The 13972-nt window shown below is 48.1% G+C and overlaps 4 protein-coding genes across 4 annotated transcripts; all 4 read left to right on the forward strand.

Moving 5' to 3' along the window:
• Nucleotides 1-1464: 1464 nt before the first annotated feature.
• BO82DRAFT_395172 (uncharacterized protein) lies at nucleotides 1465-2358 on the forward strand (the record flags this gene model as incomplete). The annotated part of the gene is made up of 5 exons (XM_025638773.1): nucleotides 1465-1482; nucleotides 1512-1603; nucleotides 1814-1819; nucleotides 1992-1997; nucleotides 2107-2358. The coding sequence occupies 5 exons, from the start codon at nucleotides 1465-1467 to the stop codon at nucleotides 2300-2302; spliced, it is 318 nt and encodes a 105-aa protein (XP_025487942.1). The 3' UTR covers nucleotides 2303-2358.
• A 3708-nt stretch (nucleotides 2359-6066) lies between these two features.
• Nucleotides 6067-7175, forward strand: BO82DRAFT_174212 (uncharacterized protein). Its single transcript, XM_025630374.1, has one exon. The coding sequence runs from the start codon at nucleotides 6203-6205 to the stop codon at nucleotides 6914-6916; it is 714 nt and encodes a 237-aa protein (XP_025487943.1). The 5' UTR covers nucleotides 6067-6202; the 3' UTR covers nucleotides 6917-7175.
• BO82DRAFT_174208 (GSK family serine/threonine-protein kinase) lies at nucleotides 6821-8927 on the forward strand. The gene is made up of 7 exons (XM_025630373.1): nucleotides 6821-7008; nucleotides 7118-7290; nucleotides 7349-7432; nucleotides 7522-7870; nucleotides 7926-8119; nucleotides 8180-8384; nucleotides 8450-8927. The coding sequence occupies exons 1-7, from the start codon at nucleotides 6963-6965 to the stop codon at nucleotides 8581-8583; spliced, it is 1185 nt and encodes a 394-aa protein (XP_025487944.1). The 5' UTR covers nucleotides 6821-6962; the 3' UTR covers nucleotides 8584-8927.
• Nucleotides 8928-10221: 1294 nt separating this feature from the next.
• Nucleotides 10222-13428, forward strand: BO82DRAFT_319012 (NCBP1 family protein). The gene is made up of 5 exons (XM_025632661.1): nucleotides 10222-10676; nucleotides 10737-11004; nucleotides 11063-12006; nucleotides 12078-12259; nucleotides 12369-13428. Exons 1-5 carry the CDS (start codon nucleotides 10399-10401, stop codon nucleotides 13247-13249), a joined length of 2553 nt encoding a protein of 850 aa, XP_025487945.1. The 5' UTR covers nucleotides 10222-10398; the 3' UTR covers nucleotides 13250-13428.
• The last annotated feature ends 544 nt before the right edge of the window (nucleotides 13429-13972 follow it).

The following is a 13972-nucleotide window of genomic DNA, read 5'->3' on the forward strand; positions in this document are numbered from 1 at the left end:
TCGGCCTGCCCCTGGCTCATATATTTTTCAATCTCTGTTTTAGTAGCTCTTCTTTCTCCATGTGTATGTTCGGAAGGTTGTGTGTTACCTACGGTTAATCCCCTTGAACGCGGTTTGCTGCAATCGCTTTGACGTACGGGACCCAATTTTGTATAGATGCTTTCTTGACTCGGCCGCAGCTGATCTCAGTTCTGTTCATGATTTCGGTCCCATGGTTTTCTTATCCTTCTGCTTTCTTACCTTTTTCCGATGGCTATACCGGCAGACGAACAAGATTGCTGGGTGTCCATGGAAGCATCACTGTTGGAATGGTTGCTGTTACCTGACGCATCATAGATGGGACAATGTAAAATGAATGCGGACGCTTGTTTGAAACCAAAACCTTTGGCCTTGATGGCAGCACAGGGACAATTGCAGTCATGCCTACTCTTCACGCTGTCCCCTTCATGTGGATTTCTTGTGGTGAGAAGGATAGGGCGGGCAAGGGGATATATATACCGCAGAAAATCTCCTCAGAGATGTTCATTCAAAGACATCAATCGACAGCACATAACCAATATTGCATAATGAGAAATTAATAACATGGATGGGATGGCCTGTACGTATCACTCCTGTACTCTGGTTGGCTTGCAAGTCAGGTTAAGATCAACTCCCTAATATTGGTTGTAACGAGTAAGACAGAACATTAATTCTGTACTTTCAGACCTGAAGCACTGGATTTTAGCGTATATACGATGATTGTGAAGGATATTAGCAGCGTGTATCAAGTCAGAAGGGGTTTTGGAGGAAGAAAGCAGCGCCGAGATACGTACAGTAACAGTTTTCGTAGTGAATACTTACTTACTGCGTAATAAACCACCCGAATACCGCACTTGAAAGGCCTTTGCTGGGATTCTTTTAGCTTGAACCAAGGTAACTTATGAGTACTACCGGACCGGGACTCCGGGAGGTACAATATTTGCTACAGGCCTCAACTCAATCCAATGAAGTTCATGACCTCTCATGCGGCGCCACCGAGTCATCCCGAGCCAGAACTAGGAGTACTCAGTGAGTTACTCGGTCTCAAGTCCTGATTACACCAAGTCATACGTTACTATTCCGTATTCAACCATACTAAGTAGACTAGTTCCAATAGTCCCCACCCCCCATAGTTCGGCTCGCCGAAGAAAAAGGACTTGTGTGAATGGGCATAATAAGCCTCTTGAGAAGCGTGACATTTGGAGAAAGTTTCAAAGAGTCAACTTTGGACAGCCACACGTCACTTATTACTTGGGAAGAGAAGCAATCCTGACATATTTTCATGATCAAGTATATAGAACCGAAGTTCAATTGAGAGGCAGCTTGCCTGGACGGAAAATTCGGGGATAGATATTGAAGTTATTCATTCCCCCTTTGGGGGGAGGGGTGAAGGCGGATCACTGCTTCAATCTAACTACGTACTAATATGAGTTATCCACTGGAACCATGCCCTTCCATGGTAGGGTAAGATTAGACCATGTCCCATCATCCAGTGTAGGGCTCGTGATTTCAAACTACGTGCGTACCCGATTATCACTCTACAAGTAATTTACGGTTTGTGCTATACTGTAGAGTCCATGCGACAGTGAGAATTGACTCTTGCTCCGCAATGACATCTGAAGCTACATCCAAGCTAATTATCAATGAGATTGAGTGTGGCGAAACCCTAGTCCCATGTCTAAACCGAAGGGCGGGAAAGAAAGATTGGAACTGATAAAACGGTGGTTGAGTTGTAAAGCGGCGTCTTCCCTCTTTTCCCCACTGTGACATCATCTTACTGCTCCCTCATACCCAGCACCAGGTATGTGTGCGATATTACCCTCTTCTCTCCCACCCTTGTAAATTGGCGTTTGGAAGAATCCTAAAAAGAGAAACCCCTTTCTGGATACATTTTTCAAAGATTCAGGATTTTGATGAGGTAGGAATATTGTACAGTAGCACACTGTGCTATGGGCTAACTTAACAATGCGCAGTAGTCAGTAAGTCGCGGCATACGGAGCACCTGTCAATGATCGGATGTAGACATCACTGGTGCAATTTGGGTCTACTGCAATGATAATCGGCAGAATTCACCTGAAGGTGCAATAGATCCCTCCCTCCCACGGTCGGTGATCACTGTAGGTATTGCGTCGAGGGGCACGCCCAGCATATCGAAATCACCCAGGATTGGTCAGGGAGAGTCTACTGCCTCCGGGAGCGGGCAGAGTTGGGAAAACATCTCCAGGTCGAGGTCCTTTGGGTTGATCAATTGGGTGAAAGGAGAATAACAAATTCCGTTACATAAATTCACACAAATGAGAAAGAACCCTGTAACTATCAGGGAAGGTAAAATTAAAGCCTTGGTCCAAGACTCAGTCTGCGCTTGATGGTTAAGTCTTAACCAAATGCCCTACTGTACACGTGGTTATGCTCCGAGATAAATAGGCTGAACAGTTAGCCCTATGTACGAGTAGTAGAAACATAGTATCCACTATCCACAAAGAGCTCTGCCATGACTGCTAGCACTGCATCTTTTCTTCAGAAAATCTTCTCATGGAACTGTATATCTGGAGAGGAGAGCCAAAAAATACCTCAGCAGTGCTACTGTACAGCCACTTGCAGGATTAAACAGTAATTGTAAAGCCTGGGCTTGATGGAACAGTTCTAGGTATTTTTCTGACTCTATGAAAAGAGCCTGTTGTTCGTGGTATGACTTTTGAGACACCAGCTGCATACATAATGTGTATGTGTAGGTAGGTAAGGCGGGTCCTGCTCCCATCTCGGCAAGTCCTCAAACGATTAACCATAGCTACTGTCATCGGCAATCTTTCATTTCATGTACAGTATTGTAGTTGAAGAGCATACTTGATTTGCTCAGCTATGCAAGTGCGGGCTGGGATGGATTTGCTTGTTGTTCCGAGTAGCTGCTATGAGGTAGTACCTGTTCATAGAATCCGCCAACCCACGTCATCTATTCAAAAGTTATCCGATCAATCCTGGATAACATTGTGCATAATTCCTGCAAAAAACCAAAATAGCTGTCTAAAGCGTGCTCACTGTTTAGAAACCCACGATTCCATCGTATATGCTCCACTGCATTTCAAACGATTAGAATGAGGGAGTGGGCTACTGACTGCTGGCTTTGGCGCGCCGAAGAGTCTTTGCGAACGTCACTACCAGTGAGGGCAAAGGGATCACCGGTATAAACTAGTCTTTTCTCAAGGAAAGTGAAGGCAGCATCTTGAACACTCTTTTAAACATTCTAGTTGCTTTAAATCCATACTATTGTATACCGACTCTCAAACCGTCTATGGTAGGTACTGCTATGGGCTTATCATGTATCTAGCATTCTTGGTCTCTGCCATAATTGAGACAGCAGCCATGAGCTCCATGTCCTACAGGTATCAATTCCCTGTCAGTTCTTGTGGCGAAAGGATTGGAGTGGGTTATGCTCCAAATAGCAACATGCTTTCGGCAAAAGAGGCAAATCAGTCTACTAAATCAAAATTTCTGGATTATAAGCTATATGCTATATATACTTCATCATTATACCACTAGAGAGAGATGGAGGAGATGGCATAAGTTGTGGATAGCAAAAGGGCATGGGCGCCATGATCTAGATTGCATTCGAGCATGAAAAAGGTGCAAGCCTGTGGAATTGTGGCGGGGAAAGCTTGGTCGTGGGAGAAGGGGCAAAGCACGTACGACTGTAAAACCCATCCATATAGTACGTAAATAATACTGTACAGTACTGTATAATCACACATCTACCACTCATGTGACATTCATCAATACATAAGTGCATTTCAACTTACAGTACACATACTTCGTACCCTGAAATTTACCTCCTCCATGAAGATCGAAGAGGCCAAGTCCGCTGGAACCACCAATCAACAGGGTGCTAGGGTGAAAATCGCGGATGGTCACTTGACATGGAGCAAACCAATAACAGCAGGTGATGGTAAAAGACTACTAGGTACCTAGACCACTAAGCCTACTACCTAGTACCTAACTGCTCAATCACTGGGACTTCATGAGTTCACTACCCCCATGGTTCTTGCTGAGTACGGAGTAGTTAGATAGTATGTACTGTACAAAAAGTTTCCTCGGATCATGACATAAATGACCCGGACTCAGCTAGACAGACTCCTCCGTACCTAACTACTACCAGTTCATAGTTTTTTTACACTACTTGAGGTAACTACTGTAGTGAGTACTAGGTGCTCCATATACTAGTAGTCCATGTCCTGTGCTCTTAGTGCTGAGCGCCCAGTCACCTGATCCACCCCCTTCCAATTTATCTCCTTAGCCCCACCGCTTCTGCGCCGCCCCCCCCAAAAAAAAAAAAAAAAAAAAAAAAAAAAGGCCCCCCCCCTTCCCCCCCCCCCCCCCCCCCCCCCTCCTCCTCCCCTCCTTTCCCCACTCTCTCCCTCCCTTCATGTTTTCTTCTCATCTCCTTCTTACCTACTGCAGGGACAGATAGCACTTTGATCTTTGAAGATCGAGATGGAAGTGTGCTAAACTAACTACCTAAATCTCCTGGTTTTTACTCGTACCACTTATGCGTCATGGCCCTCTTTTCTCGGTGAGACGTGAGACCGTTACCGTTGCCAGAAATGACGCTACGGTATATCCTGACTTGGGATCCATTATGCATTGTAAGACCTATTTAGAAGGTTCAAATATGGTGAAAACCCGAAATCCTGTAAGATCAGTTCCGCCTTATGTGATCTTATACCCAAGCACTTGGGGCCCAAGGTCATCTGCCCATGAAGCAGTGGCTGCTCTCGCCCAATCCTCGCGGTTCCTCGCCAGGTCCGTCATCCAAGTCTAAGTTACCTGTGAGCAGCCATCATCATCATCCTCGTTGTTTGGTAGGTATATCGAGGGGAAGACGGATACAAGCTTCGCTATACCCTCGCCTATCTGTAGTGACCTCATCAGGTGATGTTAACCAGCTCTTGGGGAAACAATGCATAATTGATAGCACGGCGCATGAGGTTTGGGTATGAAGCCTGTTGATAACGATGGGGCTTTGTCAGTCAGGCGGCGTTCTCTACAATGGTCACCTAGGTTATAGCAAGTATGAACATAGTGTATGTACTGTACTGTACTGTACTGTACCTTGCGTCTAGCTGCAGTAAGGGAAATAGCGTTATAGGCGATTCAATTCAATACCTATAACTTATTCAGACTTACTGCTAATGAGTTGAGAGGTGCAGTACTTACTTGGAATGTGCCAATCTCATCTAACATGGGATTGTGTGAATCAGAATGCTTCGGGTAGGGTATGTACAATAAAGTACTATAACAGCACAAACACCCATACATGCTATACTTATACCGTATATATACTGTATGTTTACTGTGCACACCGACACACATGCACAATACTTGAGACTGAAGGCATGTCTCTAGACCGACAGATGGTATGTATTGACGGGACGTGGACAGGGTATTATCCCACTCGTAGATAGACCCGAACAAAAACTATACAGTGCATATGATACTAATAGTATATCCAAATCTCTTATAAACTAGTCCTGTCGGGAATCATTATGCCCGGAAACTGATGGAGAGCAATCCTAGGATACGTAGGCCGTCTTCTTTTTTTTTACCTTCTAAATACATACATACTTATACTATACACGAACAAAATACCACCACTCGCACAGCCGCAGCTTGCTGCTGCATGTCCAATGGCTGTTTATTACCGCGGTAATATTACTGCATTTACAAGTGGTGACATGACTACAAGACTTCCTTCCTCCTCCTCCTCCTCCTCCTCCTCTTCTCCCGGGGGGAGGTCCCGCCGCCCGCCCACCCCTCCCAAGCTAGAAGCACCCTCCAGGCTCAGGGCTAAGCCTGGATGCTGCTCTTTTGGGCTTGACATTCCAGATATTGGGGATATTGGGGCAAGCTGTAGTAGCTAAAGGACTACGTAGTAGCTGGACTACTGGCTCACTCCTGTCTCCTTTGGGAGCCAATCTTGGGTCTGTCTTCTCTTTAATGTTTCCCCTTTGCTTTGCTGCCCTCCTGATTGATCACTGTGTTTGAGTGAATTGCTATTGCTTGTTAATTCGTGGCTGTACGTACTTGATATCCGCTTAACAACCCGAGAAAAATACATATAGAAAAGAGTAAAAAGAGAGAGAGTTGGGTCGTGTGTTTCCTTAACTTTTTACTATTCTCCCTCTCCCTCCCGATGCTTTATTACCGCGTTCCTGCAGCCCTCGCGTGTTCGGGCTTCGTCGCTCGACCAACGTCACCTGCTCTCGCTCTCTTCTCCTCTTCCCTCTCTCTCTCTTTTCCCTCTCCTCCGACCATCCTTTCCCCTGCGAGAACCTGTGCTTCTCTTTTAACCCTTTACCTTACCCGCCCTTCCTTGAATTCGTTCGGCCACAGTTACTGTTCTCTCTCCCAACCATTTTCCTCGAATCAGCTGTTCTGGATTCTTTCCAGCTGCTTCTTCCCTTTCCTACTAACTACGACTCTATCTCTCTCTTTCTCTCCCCCTCTCTCTCCCATCCCCCCCCCCCCTCTACCCTCCTCCACCCCCCTCCCGTTTCGTTCTCTGCCCTCGCCCGCCCGCAGTTCGCTCGAAATCCTATCCTCTCCGGGCGTTAACTGCTTCCTGGTTCCTCTGTGTACTGTACTTCTTGGCGCCCTGTCTAAAGTCATTGGTCCTTGGTCGCCGGAGCCTTCCCTTCTGCGATTCGCCCGCCCGCTTCTCAACCTTTCATCTCACGCGCACGTCCACTCAACATCCACCGTTCGGATATCCCGCCCATCCAGCGCACCCCTCTTCAACTTGTGCTCCACCGACGCCAACCTGCCTCGAACGGATTTTCTACAGCTCGCTCCAGTATCTCTGCGCACCCATTCGCTGTTGACCCTCAAGGACTTCTTTTCTCGATAGCGTCACTCTAGCAACCACTCATTGTCGTCTTCACAAGTCATCCGTGATGTCACAGAATCGGCCTGGGGTGTTTTCGAGTTTGCGCATTGGTGGTAAGACATGAATCCCTTTCTGTCTCCCTCTGAGAAAACCTCAATGTCGGTTTTTTTATCGCTGAACCTGGTGACTGACTCTATTTTCCCATCGCTCATCATTGCATAGAGGTCGTCCGCGAGAAAGTCCAAGATGGACTCACTGGGGAAACCAAGGAAATATCCTATTCACAGTGCAAAATTGTCGGCAATGGATCATTTGGTGTCGTTTTCCAGACCAAGATGATGCCGAGCGGCGAGGACGCTGCCATTAAGAGGGTCCTCCAAGACAAGCGTTTTAAAGTGCGTGGCCCAGGGCGAATCCCTGACTATGTGTGCAAGATCGCTGACAGACTCACAGAATCGTGAGCTCCAAATCATGCGGATCGTGCGCCACCCCAATATTGTCGAGCTTAAAGCATTCTACTATTCCAATGGCGAAAGGGTATGGATCACTTAACCTCCGCTTCTCCATTCTATTGCGGCAAGATCTCAGGTGTTTGTCCATTACTCTCCATGCTGACCGATCCGCAGAAGGACGAAGTCTACCTCAACCTTGTCTTAGAATACGTACCGGAGACGGTCTATCGGGCATCACGTTATTTTAACAAGCTGAAGACGACAATGCCGATGCTGGAGGTCAAGCTATACATTTACCAGCTCTTCCGCTCTCTGGCATATATCCATTCCCAGGGCATCTGCCATCGTGACATCAAACCGCAAAACCTCCTCCTGGATCCGAGCACCGGCATCTTGAAGCTCTGCGATTTTGGTTCCGCGAAGATTCTTGTCGAGAATGAGCCTAACGTCTCTTATATCTGCTCTCGTTACTACAGAGCTCCAGAATTAATTTTCGGTGCGACAAATTACACCACAAAGATCGGTAACTACCACCGCTATATCACTGACGTTACCGTTTGATGCTAATCGTCCTTTAGATGTGTGGTCTACTGGTTGTGTTATGGCCGAGTTGATGCTCGGACAGCCGCTTTTCCCTGGAGAGTCGGGAATCGACCAATTGGTTGAAATTATCAAAGTCCTGGGGACACCGACGCGAGAACAGATCCGGACCATGAACCCCAATTACATGGAACATAAATTTCCCCAAATCAAGCCACACCCATTCAACAAGGTAGGCCAGGTTCCGTTAGGCCTTTCGTTCTTCTAGTATCGGTGTCTGACTCGGTATTAGGTCTTTCGGAGGGCACCCCACGAGGCCATTGATTTGATCTCCGCCCTGCTAGAATATACCCCTACCCAACGTCTATCAGCGATCGAGGCGATGTGCCATCCATTCTTTGACGAGCTCCGAGACCCGAACACTCGACTACCCGATTCACGACACCCAAGCGGGTCAACAAGGGACCTTCCAAGTCTTTTCGATTTCTCCAGACATGGTTCGTTCCCTATACCTTGGTGGGCTGGGCTTGTTTCAAAGGCTAACGCATGTCTGCACCCTCAGAACTCTCCATCGCACCTGCAATGAACAATCGGCTGGTCCCTCCTCATGCGCGCCCTGCACTTGAGGCCCGCGGACTGGATATCAACAATTTTAAACCACTCTCTAAGGAAGAGATGCTCGCACGCCTAGATTGAGTCCATGCATGTGAAGCTTATGGGTAACACGCTTTCCGCAGTGCAAGGCCCGTTGCACATGACTGCAAGTCTTTCAATTCATGTCGTATAGGCTCAGTTCCATGCATTGGGCGATTTGTGATACATGGGTAAGGTTTGTCAGTCTTGTAGGACTAACCCATCGGTTGGAGCATCCGGGAGCTGGCTTCTGAATGAGAGAGACGGAGAGAAATGGCATAACGCAAACATAAGGGCGGAAATGGTACCAAAAAAAAAGGGCTTCTATGATCAGAATGAAAAGAAAGAAAAAGAGAGCGAATGGGAAGAGACGATGTGTGACTCGGGCGACGATCAGAAAAGTTTCAAGAGGGGCTCAGGGATGATGACCGTTTCACAGGCAGGGTTCGGGAAGCTGTCATACCCTGGAGTCACCGAGTTGTCTGAGACAGCTCGTGGGAAGAAAACAAAAGTGATACCCTTATTGCGTGAGTCTGCCGTTCGGAATTTGAGTCTGTCGATTGTGAACCTCCCATCCGAGGAGTCCTTGCAACAAGTTGCCGCAAATCTTGTTCAGAGAGGCGGACAGGTATATCCTACAAATGCGTCAGATATTAAGAGGATTTTCTTTGTTTGGATGCACATTGTTCTGTGCCTGTGAGTGTGCTTGAATATAGGTATTGGAGGTCTTCTCCTTGACTCGCAGCTCTAGATGCCCTCATCTGTGTCTCTTTTGCTTCATTCCTCTTTTGCTTCGTTACTCGAATTGTCGAAACCTCAATTTTCCTGTTGCCCGGTTTTTCGTCGTTCTCGCTTGTTTCCCTTATATCATCAACCTATTGCTACTTCTGATTTTCCTCAATCATCGTTCGCTTGACAAGGATGGTCATGCTTGCTTGACTGCAGTGGCTTACGACGAAGCTACCATGCTAGTACGGTATAAAAAATGCCTCTGATCTCCGAAAGCAGACAAGCTTACTTCTCTTTCTCTTGCATAACTCATGTTTCCATTCTCCGCTAGACTTCCCAGACAGTATACCTGGAGCTCCGCATCGGGCAATGTGGGTGATCGCTAAATCAAGGTATTGACGCCTTAGCGCGTATCTAGCACGATGTTACACATACAGTCCTTCGTATCTCGATGTATTCGCATAATCCCATCGCATAGAAGACGCCATGCCAGGTCTTTGAGTTGAGTTGATAGAAAAGGCGGCGCTGGTTAGTTCTACCAAATCCATCGTAAGATAGAGCCTGCGGCCCCTTCTCCCTCCCCCCCTTTTTTTGGGTTGCGATGTTAACTATGACATGACACATTTCGCAATGGCACAGTGCGTATATAAGACAAGGGAGCCAGTTAGCTTTGCTAAGTTGACCTCGGAGGACGGTAGTAAGTTAAGTGGTAGTTGAAGATGTGCCGGTTATATAATCAGCGGGTCGGAGGATCCCATGCCCCGGAATTGATGAGCATCATCGGCACTGTTTTGCTTCAGGACATACGCGCTTCCACCCCGACGACAATCCCCACCAGGAAGCCTATACCTTCGGTCTCTCTTGCTGCGTCAGCTGGAGACCAATTGTTCTTTTCGCTTCGCTTGGTTGCATTCCGTGTGCGCAGCAGTCCTTGAGGACCTAGCACTTTCCCTGATGGCCGACTACGAACGTCGACCTCATGGCCCAAGGGGTGGGCGCAAGAGGCGCTATAGAGGTTAGTAACACCTTTGGCTCGCTGGAATGAGATTCATGGCTGCGCTGCTTTATTTGCCCTTTCTGTCATCTGCTTCCTTTGCTTTACCCTCGGCAGTTGCCATTCTTACTTACAGGTGTGTATGGATTGTATAGATGATGATGACTACGACCGCCGCCAGCGGCGAAGACACGAGGAGCCTTTGTTTGTCAAAGTTCGGAGGCAGTTGCTCACAATTGCCGAGTCTGTACGATTTCCTGCAATGGCACGGCTCGCGTCCGTGTAGTAGTCCCAGTCCCGAGCTTACCTTTTACACTTCTTCCCAGGCCGCCCGAAGAGCAGAGGACGACGCTATCCATATTGCGAAGACTGTGGCTGAGAACTACGGTGATGAGGAGATTAGAGGGGTCTTCCTTGAAACCGCAATCACCCTGTATGCAACTACCTATGTGAATGAGTATAGCCTGACCTGGGGCTAACAACCACTAAACAGTGTCCTTGAGCAGCCATTGAAGATTCCCTTCATTGCGGCAACAGTTCTTGCCGCAAATGTCTTGAATCCGGAGCCCGTCTCAGAACTCCTGACGAGGGCGGGTGAAGCTCTGCAAGGATACGTTGATGATGGTGCGTGGCGTGAAGTCAAGCTCCTCCTGCGCTTCCTCGGTTGCCTTCAGGGTATCCTTGATGGAGATGGTATCTTTCCCGTGTTGGAAGAAATTTTCGCACGCGCAGTTGACCTTCAAACGGCCTCCTCTGAAGATGCGAGTAGCCCGGTAGCACGTTTCTTCGTACTAAGTATATGCTAACTGTCTAGGACAGTTGCTCGGTTTGGAACTCGTTAAGATCATCCTCTTCACCTTGCCATATGTAATGGCGTCCCCGGCGACCCGCTTCGAGACCCATGCCACTGCTCTCCTTGAAAAGACGGACATCATCGCATCTACTCCGCATGCTCTTGTGGATCTTGTGGATCCATTTTGTCTCACCGAAGGCAAGCCGGCTGCCACAGAGAGCATAATCAGTTTGATGCAGAAACAGCTACAGGGAGAATCGAATCGGTCTTGGGAGCTCGCATGCCTTCCTCGCCCATGGAAACGAATTTACGAAACCCTCGAGGCTCCGAAAGAAGTCCAAGACGAAGGTGCTCAGGATGGGGAAGAAGCCGAATCTGCAAGCACTACGCCACCCGGCGCAAAACACGCTTTCCCTCAGGTCGTCTTGCCAAATCCTGTCGGCCACGGAGCGAGAGCGATTTTCCCGGAAATCTATCTCTCTGTCTATGCGAACCAAGACATTGAGACGGTACCTCCAACATCGGATATCGCCTCGTCTCTGCTGCGTGACTCGCTCGTTGACACTATCAACATTCTTGACTTCAACCGAATTGCAACTGCGAAGTTTCTAATTGACGTTGATTGTTATTTCACCCCAAATACCTTCGTCAAGCGGGCCACGCCTTTCGATCGCTTGCGTGAATTACCCACTGATCGCTCGCAGTGGAAGCCGGAAGACGTTGCTGTGGATGCAGTATTCTCTCAATTATTCCAGCTGCCATGCCCAGAACACAAATTCATCTACTACCACTCAGTGCTTACCGAGTGCTGCAAGATTGCTCCTGCCGCCATCGCGCCAAGTTTGGGCCGGGCTATTCGTTTCCTATATCGCAGCCTTGAGAGCATCGATCTTGACCTCAGTCAGCGATTTCTGGATTGGTTCTCCCATCATTTGAGTAATTTTGGTTTCACTTGGAAATGGAGTGAATGGTAAGATAGAGCAACCTCCGTTGGCTTCAATTCGTCGTTGGCTTCAGTTGGTAAGCTAACTTGGTTATCAGGATCGAGGATCTGGATTTACCCGCAGTTCACCCTCGAATGGCTTTCATAAACGGAGCGCTTGACAAGGAGATCAGATTAAGTTTTGCTCAGCGCATCAGAGGAACTTTACCGGACCCATATCAAGAACTGATTACGGAAGGGAAGGAGAAGGACACGCCAGATTTCAAATACATGTTCGACAGTATGTTTATCATGCCCCATATCTTAACCTTTATTCTCTTTCCTCTCGCTGCTTTACTATCTCCCTGTTGGTCGCATCTACATGACTACTGAATTGACACACTATCCAGCTACACCGTATTCGAATGAAGGCAAGGAAATCATGCAGCTTGTTCGAAAGAAAGCGAGCGACGAGGAGATCCAACCCTTTATCGATGCGATTGAAGAGCAAGCTAAGTCTTTAGGGGTCGAGGATCCGCTGATTCCATCCACCGACGCATTCGTCACGGCGATTTGCTTTGTGGGATCCAAATCTCTATCTCATTTCCTCTCCTGCATTGAGCGTAACAAGGAGCGACTATTGGCCATTGGCCCCAAGTCGCCTCGGGCTCAGCGTCAAATTATCACATCCGTCATGGATTACTGGGTCGATCAGCCGGGCATCGGTATAAACATTATTGACAAACTCCTGAATTACACCATCCTTACACCGCTGTCAGTCGTCGAATGGGCCCTAGTGGACAAGCTCGAGGCAGGTACGGTCCTCGCGAAACCGCACATCTTCGAGATGATATCCGCCACCGTTGGGAAGGTCACAAATCGCCTACGCCAGATCGTTGCTGCCCGTACTCAGCCCAGTTTGTTCGAGCCTCAATTGAGCGTCCTGGACGAGACTCTGAAACGCGAACAGACCGATATGCAGGCCCTTTTCCGGGTAATTGAGGACTCCATCGTGTCAGTTGCTGGCGGCAGTAACGACGAACTGATGGAAAGGGGGGACGGAAGTGGTACCTTGCCTGAAGATGAGATCATCCGGCGTTGGGGTCAGCGATGGCTCAGGGTGTTCCGGCGCAAAGCTGGCGTTGAGGAGTCTTTCATTGTCGAGGCCTTGGTCGAAGCAATTCCGGTCGGTACGGTAGCCCCTACTCCGGTCCCCGACGAGACCGCCGCTTCAGAGCATGCCCCGTTGAATGGAGATATGGACATAGTCGAGGTGGACGGGGGAAATTAAGGAATCTGACAGGGTACGAGTGGCAACTTCCGGTCCTCTGTGGCATAAGGGACCGTGTGTATTTGTCTAAATTGGGCTTGGTTCTTGCTTTGTATCCATAGGTGCTTATCTGTGAGTATGTGTCGTTGTAAGATCAATCATGGCAGCGAATTAGCGCAAATCTAGAGTGTCATGTACGGAATTACCTCTTCACGAGTCTCTTGGAGGATATCCAGAAGTAAACACCCCAACCATGATAGATAGAAGCTTGACGTTCTTCTGGGCGTCGGTGGTGTGGTGTAGAGGCACGCTTAATTCAAGGATGTCTATAGGGACAGAGCGAAAGGGGCTCGGCTGAGAATATCCACATGTCAGCGAGCCGCGGAAGAAAGAGCAAAGCCATGCTCTCCATCACGTAGCAACGCCTCGAACAAGGCGACTCAGATGAGTGGGTCCGAGCCACCTTTCCATACTGTCTTTCCATAAGAAGTCGATGTCGTCGTCAAACCAATTCCAGGTTTCTGCTGCTCTAGACTCGTGACTGTATTGCGTCCGAAGATTAATCTGTCTGTTTCTAGTCCTCGGGATGGGGAAAAATATATATATAATGTATGTACAAGCAGAATTGCAGGGGTACCTAACTGAAACGTTGTGGGTGATTCCGAGATCTCGCCACCAGCGCAGCTTAACAAAGCACTTTGGCAACGAACGTAAGGTACAGAATAAGCATTAATAAGACAGCCA

Source organism: Aspergillus uvarum, assembly GCF_003184745.1.
Source record: "Aspergillus uvarum CBS 121591 unplaced genomic scaffold BO82scaffold_64, whole genome shotgun sequence".
NCBI lineage: Eukaryota > Fungi > Ascomycota > Eurotiomycetes > Eurotiales > Aspergillaceae > Aspergillus > Aspergillus uvarum.